General features: G+C 33.1%; 1 protein-coding gene across 1 annotated transcript; it reads left to right on the forward strand.

Annotated features, from left to right (window-relative positions):
- The first annotated feature begins 7795 nt into the window (after nt 1-7795).
- Nucleotides 7796-10927, forward strand: LOC114169454 (fasciclin-like arabinogalactan protein 16). The gene is made up of 3 exons (XM_028054608.2): nt 7796-9266; nt 10071-10190; nt 10588-10927. Exons 1-2 carry the CDS (start codon nt 7988-7990, stop codon nt 10142-10144), a joined length of 1353 nt encoding a protein of 450 aa, XP_027910409.1. The 5' UTR covers nt 7796-7987; the 3' UTR covers nt 10145-10190; nt 10588-10927.
- Nucleotides 10928-11942: the final 1015 nt, after the last annotated feature.

Consider the following 11942-nt stretch of genomic DNA (forward strand, 5'->3'; position numbering starts at 1 on the left):
AATGACGGTGGAAGAATGCATTGTCGTGAAAGGATTGTGATGTGAATGTCGTTTCGTTTTTTTTTGGCATGCAAGACAAACATGACAGTGTGGGAAGTGTGTCATACGTTGTTTTCTTATGCGGCAATGGAGTCTTTACTTGTGCCATTATCTCGATGGCAGCATCATGCAATGATATTATTCTTTTGTTGAATAATAAAGTGCTACACCAATTGTAGATTTTTAATGATAATTTAATTAATTATAATAGTGAGACTGCTTCATTATAAGAATTTAAAACACGTATATTTTGTACTATTTCTTTTAAATTTTTATAGACATTTATAGACTATTACAAAATAGTTAAAGACAAATATGAATATGGAGCTAAACTTTCATTAATATGGTTAACGTTTGGGCTCAGAATTTTATAATCTTTGTATTTAAAAAAGGAGAAGAATATGTGTGACATTGACACTGTCCGAAGATGGGTATTTAGAATATGGAAGGATGAAATAAAGGTTTCAATTGTTAAGATGAGGTTACGTGAGTGTAACATTTATAAAATCAAAATTTCTTTATTAGAGTATATAACGAATAGAAGATAATGGATCACGGCGAGGACGAATATTATTACCTACTCTATTTAAAAAAACACAAATTAGTCTAATATAGTATGTTCTTTTTAAAATAAGTTATTTTAAAATAATTCTTGAAAATATACATTTAAATAAAATTTTAATTTAAAGTATAATCCAAGTAAAATGAAACAATAAAAATATCAGTGTAAAGTAATTTGATTTAAAAAACAAATTCAATGATTACCACAAAGTTTAAAAAGTTATTATTTTTAAATAACTTTAATTTTCCAAATAAAATATAAAATTAAACTAAATAATTTTTTAATGGTTAATATGTTTTATTAATAATTTTATTTTGATCAAGTAATTTTTTAAAATATCTAAATAAAATTCACTAAGTATTTATCAATTGAATCTCGTAATATTAGTAGTCGTTCATTAACAAATGATTAATTAAAATATGTGTACTTATTACCTAGATGTATTTATTAAAGATATCTATTAGTGTTTGTCCGAGGTGTTTTTGTCATCTTTGGAAAAGGAAGTTGCAATCCTAATATAATGAATACACTATCATAGAAAAACAAACAAAATAAAAAAGACCCCTCACTTACTTGGGAAACTTTATGCCAGTAGACTTTTGATTTACAAACTTTCACTATAATGTCTATCTCTTACCTTGTTTTATTAAGTGGCTAAATATTTTATTATTATTATTATTATTATTATTATTTATTAAATGTGTAATCAAGGTTTCCCTCCTATGTCTAACATAGCTCAAGGATATATGATATAATAATTCATTTCCTAAAAACACCTAAGCTAAGACCTTTAAAACATCTTAAATCCATACATTTGTACACTATCGAAGGAAAGAAAGACAAAAATATATTTATTGTCGATGAAGGAGGAAATGTATCAGAATTATAAGGTTAGTTTGATAGTAAAGTTGGGAGGGCGGGAGAGGTTTTGAGTCCAACTCCCCCCACTAGCATAATAATAACAACTAACATTTGTCAATAAAAAAAAAGTGACAATTCCTTAGGTTAACAATAGAAATTGTGAATGCATAAGGTCGTGTTGTGTTTGACTAAGTAACAAAGAATTAAATTTTTAATTTTGATAGACATTTTCAAAGAACGATTATTGTAATTTACCTATAAATTGTATGAATGAAATTATGGTAAAATGACACTTTTGAGAAGTCATAATCGATTATATGACAGAACGTCATCAATTTGTTGTTTTAGTGTGTTTAAGGAAGTTGTTATTATGTTATTGTTGAGGGCATCAAGAAGTAGGGAAAAATTATTTGAAACATCGAGTCGATGTGCAGTCAAGAAAGGTGTTTCTAACCATGGATTGAAGTTTAGGAAGGGTAAAATTTTATATAGCTATAGTTTTGTGAGACAAGAGTGGGAGGTGACAATGCATGATCTCTGAGTATACTCAGTACACGTGTCTTCTGAAAGTAGAGTAAATGTCAATGTTGTGTGAGCAATTTTGAGCATTCTTTGTGGACATTTGATTGATGATTAAGTTGAAGGAAAAAAAATTTATTATACCATGTTTTAATTTGAGGAATAGGAATTGTTACAATTATTTATATATTTATCCGCTTGTAATGATATGTGTTATACGTGTGTAGAGGAGAGTGTAGGTAGAAGGGTTGAGAATTTAGATCGTTAATATATGGTTAGAGTATAATTATTGTGTAGATATATAATTTTGTATTATATTGTATAACTCTTCCATCGGTTGAAAAAAAAATATATATATTTTGAGAATTTTCTTAAGTTTTAAGGAGAATGGTAAAATATATATTGCATGTTTATGTGTCTGGATTTTTTTTTGCTTAATATCTAAATTGAAATGATTTAGGTAATACTATATTATAATTCTGCTAATTTGGAGAGTTACAAATGTCACGTTTTAATATTTATTTTCATAGTTGTAAGGGATGACTCAATTATTCTTAGGTTAAAATTAATGAAAATAAATATAAATTAAGAGTTTTATGGAAACAAATATTAATTCTTTACAAGGATTGAATCTTATTCATTAAGGAAAAGTACATTTTAGTCGTTACTTTTATATTTTCTCAACTGATAATTAAAATTATACAAATGTCAGTATTAATTCTTTCTTTTAAAGTCTAAAGTAAAAGTTTGGATTGTCTTATTCTTGAAATAACTTGTAATGGATTATATTCTCTTCAATCTCTCAGTTATTTATATAACTAAATTGAATTACTTGAATTGAGTAATAAACTAAAAAAGATAAATATTATTAGCAACAGTTCAAATAATTTAAAATAGTTTAATTTAGATAGTATAAAACCATCACATAGTTGAATTCAGTTAAATTATAGTTTTACATTATAGTTGCTATTTTTTTTTTTCACCATCGCAACTTGCTTGAAAACTAACCTAGAACCAGAGTAGTCCACAAATTATCCACATGCTTGCTGTTACAATGAGTCCAACATTTTCTGAAGCCATCAAAATTGATCCTAAAACATTTGGATAAAACTCATTACGCACACACAATTTCTGAAACTCGTGTGGTGTGGGTTTGGCATTGAAAGTCATATGTTGGGCTTACTAGAAGATCAATGTTGGGTTTTGTGTGCAACTTTAGGCCTCTTTAATGCTACATCTATTCTGCCACTATTTCCTACAAACTCAATCAAAATTCATACACAAATAATATCCACAAAAATATGAGCTGCAACTAACAAATTAGGGAAAAAAATTTTAATTCCCTTAAAATCTACCCCTTTTACAAACAAAATCTCTAAACTTTAGTTTTTTGCTTTAGTTAATCCTCAGACATATTGAAATCTTTTTTTTTTCCAACCAGTTTCTAAATTTATGTATAGAAATATTGAGCTCTAACTTTTTTCGAATCAATCTTTAAACTTTATCCTTTTCTGTAAATAGAAACCTAAACATTTAATTTAATTATAATTATTTTTTTTTAACTTTTTATATGTAGTTTTTAACAACTTTAAGTTAAATAATGTAATATTTGCAATAATGATTTAACTCAAAGCTGTTAGAAAAAAATATTTGTAAAAAACTAACAAGTTTTAAGAAATAGGTATAACAAAATTAAAATTTTGTGTTTTTTTACAAAAAAAAAAAGGTAAAACTTAAGGATCAATTGAAACAAAACTAAAGTTCAATAGTTATATATATATATATATATATATATATATATATATATATATATATATGTATATATATATATATATATAATACTATATTAGAAAAATAATTAATTAGATGAATAAAATATTTTGAATAGTGTACATGAATACTTTAATATCACAAACAATTAAATATCTCTTCATTTTCATCACACCATGTATACTTTTTCAACATACTATAAAAAATTACAATTGTTTGTATAATAATGTAAATACACTCAATATAAATGGACAAGAAAAGACGAAGATGAGGTCAGATCACTTCGAGCTTCCTTTTATTATTGAAAGTTTTACATCAATTAAGAATCATCATAATATATAAGTAAAAACAATTTTTATCTTGTAAATTAATTTTATAGGATTAAATTATTTTTAAAATTCATTTTTTAACTATCTTTCATTGGATTTAGAATAAAGAACAGAGATATTTCATTGTTTATTTTTTTTTTAACTGATGATGAGAGCATGTGATCTTCCATGTTTAATCTGAATTTTCAGCCCCCACAGTTTTCTGTGCAAACCTTACACATATGTATCCTCTTTTTATTTTTTTCCTTTTCTTCACTCCAACTTTTCTTTCCTTCTTCCTTTTCTAGCATAAATCATGACTCTCCAAACTTGTTCGGACACAAATTATATATGAGACTCCAAAATGAAACTATTACTTACAGAAAGTAACAGTGTCTGAAAATCATACGTCTCAGAGTCCTATGTTGTCTGAGAGTGCTTTTGCATGTCTTTGTTGAAAGTCTTTTCTAGTGCAATGGATTTGATCCATAAAAATCCCATGACAGAAATATTTCGCAGAGGAAAAATATTCCAGAAGAAAAAAAAAATGCACCTAAACAAAAAACCGTGTATAAAACAAGTGAAACGTCCATTCTAACCAGACTATACAATATACACATTAAACAAAAGAAGATGTTGAATTTGTGTAATCATCAGAGGACAAAAACAAAAGCAAGCACACTTGTTTTGACGAGATGTTTTGTTTGGTAGCAAAGTGAAGTGAGTATAGTCGACGCTACCCTTTACCTCTACAAGGCACTCACAACTTTTGAAGATACTTTTAGAAGGGTGGTTTGGTGAATTCACATTTTCGTATCTATATTCCTTGCCAACTACTGAAAGATATGCCAAAGTCGGAAATTATAAATTCCATAGATTAAAATAATTGTGATTAAATGATTATGTATAGTGGCACCGACAGATTTCGAGGAAGCAAAATTAGGGCTTATATTGTCATAGTCTTAATGCTCTTTCCTTCTCTCCTACCATACTATTGAAGGATACACCAAACCAAACTCATTTAATAATCTCACCAAAATCATTGTTAATTATACAATAATGGATTCTTCTACCATTCCCCACCGAATACTCATTATAGAAATTACGTTCCTAATTGTATTTTCCATTGTCCTTTTATGAGGCAAAATCCATAGTCAATTCATTTTTTATATGACTTTGGCAAGGTAACCTTCACATGTATATACCCACTTCTACACTCCTTTTCTTCATTGCGTCATATATATATATTACATCTATTATTTTCAGATAGTCAAAATTTAAAATAATTTATGGATTAAATATGTTTTTAATTTATGAACTTTGTCACAAAATTAGAATTCATTCATGTCCAAAGTTTTGATATATTTAGGTCCTCGTACCTTAAAAATGAATGAATATAATCATTTAATTCAATTATATTAAATTTATTTGACGTGTTTAACACATTTCTAAGTTGTCACTAAAACTATAACATATTAAATGGTGTAAGCTACTCAAATGCTAGATGAAAGACATTTGACACATAGAAACAATTATGTTGTTTTTGAATGAGGCAATTTAATAGAGTAAATCATTTATTTGGAGGATTTGAAATTTTTTGAAGTAAAATGACTTGTTTGGATGTGGAAATTAAAAGGAATTTCAAGAAGGTATTTCAAATAACTAAAACAGTAGAATTTGAAATTCACTAAAAAAGGAGGAAATTGAAATTCCACTCATTTTCACCCCCGTATCAATCCACTCACGAAGGTAGAGCCGGGTCAAGCCGAGTCAACCTAAGCCGAAGATCGAGTCGAGTCAACATGGGTGGATGGTCAAGTCGAGTTGGTTCGAGTTGAATGTCGAGCCAAGTCGATCTAAGTCGAAGTCGAGCTGAGTTGGCCCATGTTGAAGTTGAGACGATTCGACCCAAATTTAAGGTTGAGCTGAAGGTCGAGTTGTTCAGCCAATGTGAAGTCGAGTCGAATCGACCCAAGCCAAGGTCAAACATAGTCGAGTTGGGTTGAAGGTCGAGCCATGTCGAGCAAGCCAAGTTGATGGGCGAGCCGAATCAGCCTAAGTCGAAGGTTGAGCAGAGTTGGCCCGAATCGAAGATCGTCGAGTTGACATGGGTTGAAGGTCGAGTCGAGTCAGTCCGAGGAAAAAGTGGAGCCAAGTTGGTATAGGTTGAAGGTCGAGTCAAGTCAACATGTGTCAAAGGTCGGGCCTAATCAGCCCAAGTTGAATCTTTGTGAGCTGATCCAAACCAAAAGTTGAGACGAGATATCCTGGACCAAAAGTTGAACTAACTCAACTCAGACTAAGATAGAGTTGAGTTTGTCTTAAAATTTAAATTAGATTGCTTTATACAAACATGAAAATTGAAATTTAAGATATTTCAATTAGTTTATCTAAATAAACTATTAATGTAATTGAGTTAAAAGAAGTATATCTATTATTTTTAAAGTTTGAGATTAAAAGTATATTCAAGTGATAATTTAAATACATTCATTTGAGATATTTTCTTAAAACAAAATTGTGATAGAAATCGAATAGTATTTGACATGAGAATGTAACGAGGCGTGTGGCATTAACATCTTACAATTAACTCTGTAACTCTCAGATAATAGAGAAAAGTTGACAGCAGAATCCTTGGAAATTATAAATAATGAGTTGAAAATTAATAGTGTTTATGTTTAATAATAACCAATGAATTCTTTCTCTATCAATCAAATATGTTACCATTTTTCAACCTTGAAATCAATGAGAAGATAAAAGTGAATACTAAGGAAAGAAAGGTGAAGAGACAGACCGATAGCCCGCCGGTGGGGGATAGGTCACCCTCCATACATACAACAGATGCTTCACTTAAGGAAAATGCTAAAAACAAACCTATTTCTTTTCAACCTTTTTCACCAAATTTCTCATAAACTTTCCTTCTAAATCTATTCATCCAAATCTCCCAACAAACACTATTACATTCCATATATATTTTTTCTGATTTATTCAACCCATAACAAGATGAACTTTCCAAAAAAAATGTTTTGCATTCTTGATTTATTCCAAATGTCTTTTCTCTAGAGTTTTAGTAAGCTTTTTTATTCCTTGGTTTGTATGGTACGTACACACGAGTCTCTAGAGGACAGAAACAGCTCAGCTAATAATACCTGAGCCAAGTGGGCACCACCACCACTCTTATTTCTCTACTTTTTTATTTCCTTCCTTTCATTACATCTTTTCCATGCTATTGTTTCTTTTAGTACTAATAAACGCACACACTAATCATCATCTCATGAACTACTTATTCTCTGCGTGCTAATTGCGAACTAGTATAGTACATTTAATTAATTAATCCCCACTTTTTTTAACGCGTAAATTCGAAGATCCACAGAAAATAATAACTTTACATTACAAACTTAATCACCCTCAAATCAGGTTTCACTGTACAGCACATGCAGAAGGTGAAAAAGGTTACTGAAGACAGTCAAAACACTCCATCGAAATAGTTATTGACAATAATGAGAGTGGGTTTAATGTTTATGGCTCATTTATTCACGAGCCAGGTAGCAGTTGGGGTTAGTGGACCCCACACCAATTCCACTCCTTTGTTTCTCACTGCTCTTTCTCCGCCCAATCAAAACCTGCCACGTAAGCCATGGATTTTCACGAAGCAACCGACACCCATGGATTTACCCACAGCCATTGACACTGATAAGTAATAACTAGTGTGACTTGTTCACTCTCGTTTCAACCTCAACAACATCAAAGCCAATAAATCACACCATTTACCCCACCGATTCCCAAACAAAACCTGCTCTGTCTCCAACATAATCTCACAAACACACACCGCAACAGAATATAAAACAACATTGCTAGTGTCTGTGTTTCTCTCTCCCTCTCTCTCTTTCTTTCTTTCTTTCTCTGTGTTGTGTCTGAAGCAAAAGCCGCCATGGATTGCCGCATCTATGGCGTCACGATCCTTCTCTTCTTCCTCCCAACCCTCGCATTCTCTCTCTCACAAGGTCAAATAAACTCAAACTCAATCCTCGTGGCTCTGTTGGACTCACATTACACTGAAGTTGCTGAGCTGGTGGAAAAAGCCATGCTTCTTCAAACGCTAGAAAACACGGTAATGAACCACAACATCACAATCTTCGCACCCAGAAACGAAGCTCTCGAACGCGATCTCGACCCTGATTTCAAGCGCTTCCTTCTCGAACCCCGCAACCTCCAGTCTCTCCAAACCCTTCTCATGTCCCACATCGTCCCCAAAAGAATCACAAAACCCGAATACCAACCCGGGTTAAGTCACCCAGCTCGACCCACCCGACACAAAACCCTAGCCCCGAATCACCACCTCTCTCTCCAGACCGTTAATTCCACTCACTGGAACGTCGACTCTTCCCGCGTCACCCACCCGGATTCCCTGACCCGACCCGACGGCGTCATCCACGGCATCGACACGCTCATCATCCCTCGTTCCGTACAAGACGACTTCAACCGCCGCCGCAACCTCATCTCCATCGCCGCCGTGAAACCCGAATCCGCTCCGGAGGTCGACCCGCGCACCCATCGCTTGAAAAAACCAGCTCCCCCGACGCCGGCAGGCTCCCCACCTGTGCTGCCGATCTACGACGCGATGGCGCCGGGACCCTCACTGGCGCCGGCGCCGGCGCCTGGACCGGGTGGACCCCACCATCACTTCAATGGAGAGAGACAGGTGAAAGACTTCATCCAAACGCTCCTCCACTACGGTGGTTACAACGAAATGGCGGATATTCTGGTAAACTTAACGTCACTGGCGACGGAAATGGGACGGTTAGTTTCGGAGGGTTACGTTTTGACGGTGCTGGCTCCTAACGACGAAGCGATGGCGAAGTTAACGACGGACCAGCTGAGTGAACCGGGTTCGCCTGAACAGATTATGTACTATCACTTGATTCCCGAGTATCAGACCGAGGAGAGCATGTACAATGCCGTTAGAAGGTTCGGTAAGATCCGTTACGACACGTTACGGTTGCCTCATAAGGTGACGGCGCAGGAGGCTGACGGCTCCGTCAAGTTCGGTCACGGCGACGGGTCGGCGTATTTGTTCGACCCGGATATTTACACGGATGGACGGATCTCCGTTCAGGGAATCGACGGCGTTCTGCTTCCGCCTCAGGAGGAAGAGGCTGGGCCTGTGACCCGGGCCCAACCCGCTAAGGTCGTCGTTAAGCAAAGAAGAGGTGCGTTAATTGGTTGTTTAATTTTTTCTCTTTTTCTTCGCTTTTACTTTTCTTTTTTGTTCGTGGTGTTTGTTTGGGTGTTTTTTAAGTCAAGATGGGAAAAAGGTGACTATGATGTGCGTTTAATTTGGTTTTTTAGATTTAATTTATTATTTGCGTTTTCTTTATATTATGTGGCTAGACTTGTGCTGGTTTTAGTCATTTTTTCCAATTATTGATTAAGTATTAGTAAAAGATGTGTATAGGATGACCACAACACATAAATTCTTGTGTATAAGCTGTTTTTACAATGAAAGTTTAAAATAGATTCTTATATCTTAAGTTGAAAATAGATTGTAGCTAAGATCAAAACTTGTAGTTTCTTGAATAGGGCGTTTGGAATATGTGAGAATTTGTGCAAAGGTGATGAACTTGTTTTGGTTTTGCCTAAGTTAGACTGTTAGAAAACTTTGAAAAGTATTCTTAAGTTTTAAGAAAGAAGTCTAAAACTTTATAGAGTGCAGTGGAACCACTCAACGTATCGAATTGCTTGTTAGGTCAAGCTTCTGAAAGGTGGAAAGAAACTTTTGAGAAAAGTTGGGTTCTTATTTTATTGTCCCACCTTTGACAACAATTATCTTGCATTTGGGACTACCAAGCTTATTTCAAGATTTATCACCATCTTCTAGTTATAACCTTTTGCTTCTTAAATGGTTCACCATTTCTCACAAAATTGTTTTTCTTTCTTAATCTCATTTCAGTGATACTCTTCATAACTGATTGAAAGCTTTTAGTTTCTAAGCTAAAGTTTGAATGGCATGGCAGGAAAATTGTTGGAAACAGCATGTTGGATGCTTGGAAGCTTTGGTCAGGATTCAAGATTCATCTCTTGTCAATAAACTGCTCTCATCAGCATGCTAGCAAGACTCGTTAAGAACGAAAATAGTGAGATTCTAACTCTATATCTTATGTTACGTGACAACTAACATTAGCTTGCTAATTGGATCTTGTTGACTTAATTAAGGATTAATTATGGAGAGAGTATTCCCTGCATGTCAACTTTCATCTATTTTGTACAATAATTGAATGTTCAGAGCTAAAATTCTTATGACAGTATAAAAATCTGCTCAAGTTGGTGTTCCCTCTCTATACCATGTGGGCTTGAATATCAAATGCTAAGAAGTATAAAATATGAAAAAGTAAACTTCATTTCTTGTTACTCTTTCATATCCATTTTGGTTAGGTGCTGTTGGGGTTGGTTAATACATTCTGTAACAATTGTTTTCTATTAAGTTGACCTTGAACATTTTGTATTTACTTACACATGGTTGGTTTGATGCAGCTGCACAGGAAATTCCAAAGATGTAAAAAGTCAACGGAATGTGAAGGGTTCTATGGGTTTGGTTTTTTTTCCCCAGTTTTTGTGATGCTCTTTTTCTTTCTCCTTCTGGATTTTGTCCTTGTGGATTTGGGTCTTGAAGTGGAGAACAAAAGCTTGTGAAGTGTAGTAAAACAATATATAGTGCATATAATGCAATTTAGATTCAGTTCTTAGCAGTGCTGGTGGGATGAGAAGGCTTTTATGTAATAAGATGGCAGGGAAATCGGTGCCCGATTCAGTAAGTAATTTTACAAATGGAAATACAGTAATAATCGATCAATAAAATGATTCTTTTCTGTAATCTCCTCTTCATCCCTTTCTATCATGGCCTTTAATTACCTACCATGCATCTCTCTATTTACTTTAAAACGAGTTATAATTGGTGCCTTCTAGTTGTAGAAACATTACATAATTCAGTGCCTCAATCATATATGATGAAGCGTGATTTTAGTCCTGGATCATAATTGAAAATTACGAATTTAACGTCCAATCACAAAACCTCAACATCATAGCTATAATGTCTGCTAGTCAATGATTGTGATCTAACAACACATAAAACAAATATGGCCAAGAAGTCTTCAAACATTTTATCTAGACATTCATATAGTATCATCCATGTGATTTTACAGTTGTTTTTTTTTTAATTTATTGTATATATGTTAAAAATTGCAAATATGATTTACAACTCTCATATTCAGAAGGTGAAAAAATGAATGGTAAAAATCTTTTTATTATTATTATTATTATTATCTTCAGATTGCTCACTCGTGTGCAGAAGAAATTGGGGCCATTTGCTGAGTTGACAAGTCACTTTCCTAGTTTTTAAGCTCACAACAACCACAGGCCCACGCAGATTGTATCCTCAAACATAATGCAATTTATAAAGTAATAATAAATCACAGAATTGTAAAGGTTGGTGAGAGATCTTGCAAGGCATTTATTTAGGAAAATATAAACAAATCAAATAATGAATATATGATAATTCACTGAAATTTCTCGTCAATTTGTGTGTATATATAAAAGATAGTGTGCCCTCAATTAAGAACATCCGAATCTTGGGAAGGTGTAGGAAGCCTTCCCCTTAGTTGGGGCGATTATATTCATGAATTCCCTAACGGAAAAAAATATTATTCATACTGATACAAAGAATAAACAAAAAGTAAATATCTTTGTAAAACTGAAATTAATTTAAATAGAATTAATTCATGTTATCCAACTTATTTTTCTTGATATCTATTTGTTCTTCTTTTATCTTATATTTAACACTCTGTCGCAAAATTCATTTTCCCTACACTTGAACTTTTCCCAAAACAAAA

This window comes from Vigna unguiculata, chromosome 11, assembly GCF_037176805.1.
Source record: "Vigna unguiculata cultivar grain cowpea cultivar isolate G323 ecotype 2 chromosome 11, ASM3717680v1, whole genome shotgun sequence".
NCBI classification, from domain to species: domain Eukaryota; kingdom Viridiplantae; phylum Streptophyta; class Magnoliopsida; order Fabales; family Fabaceae; genus Vigna; species Vigna unguiculata.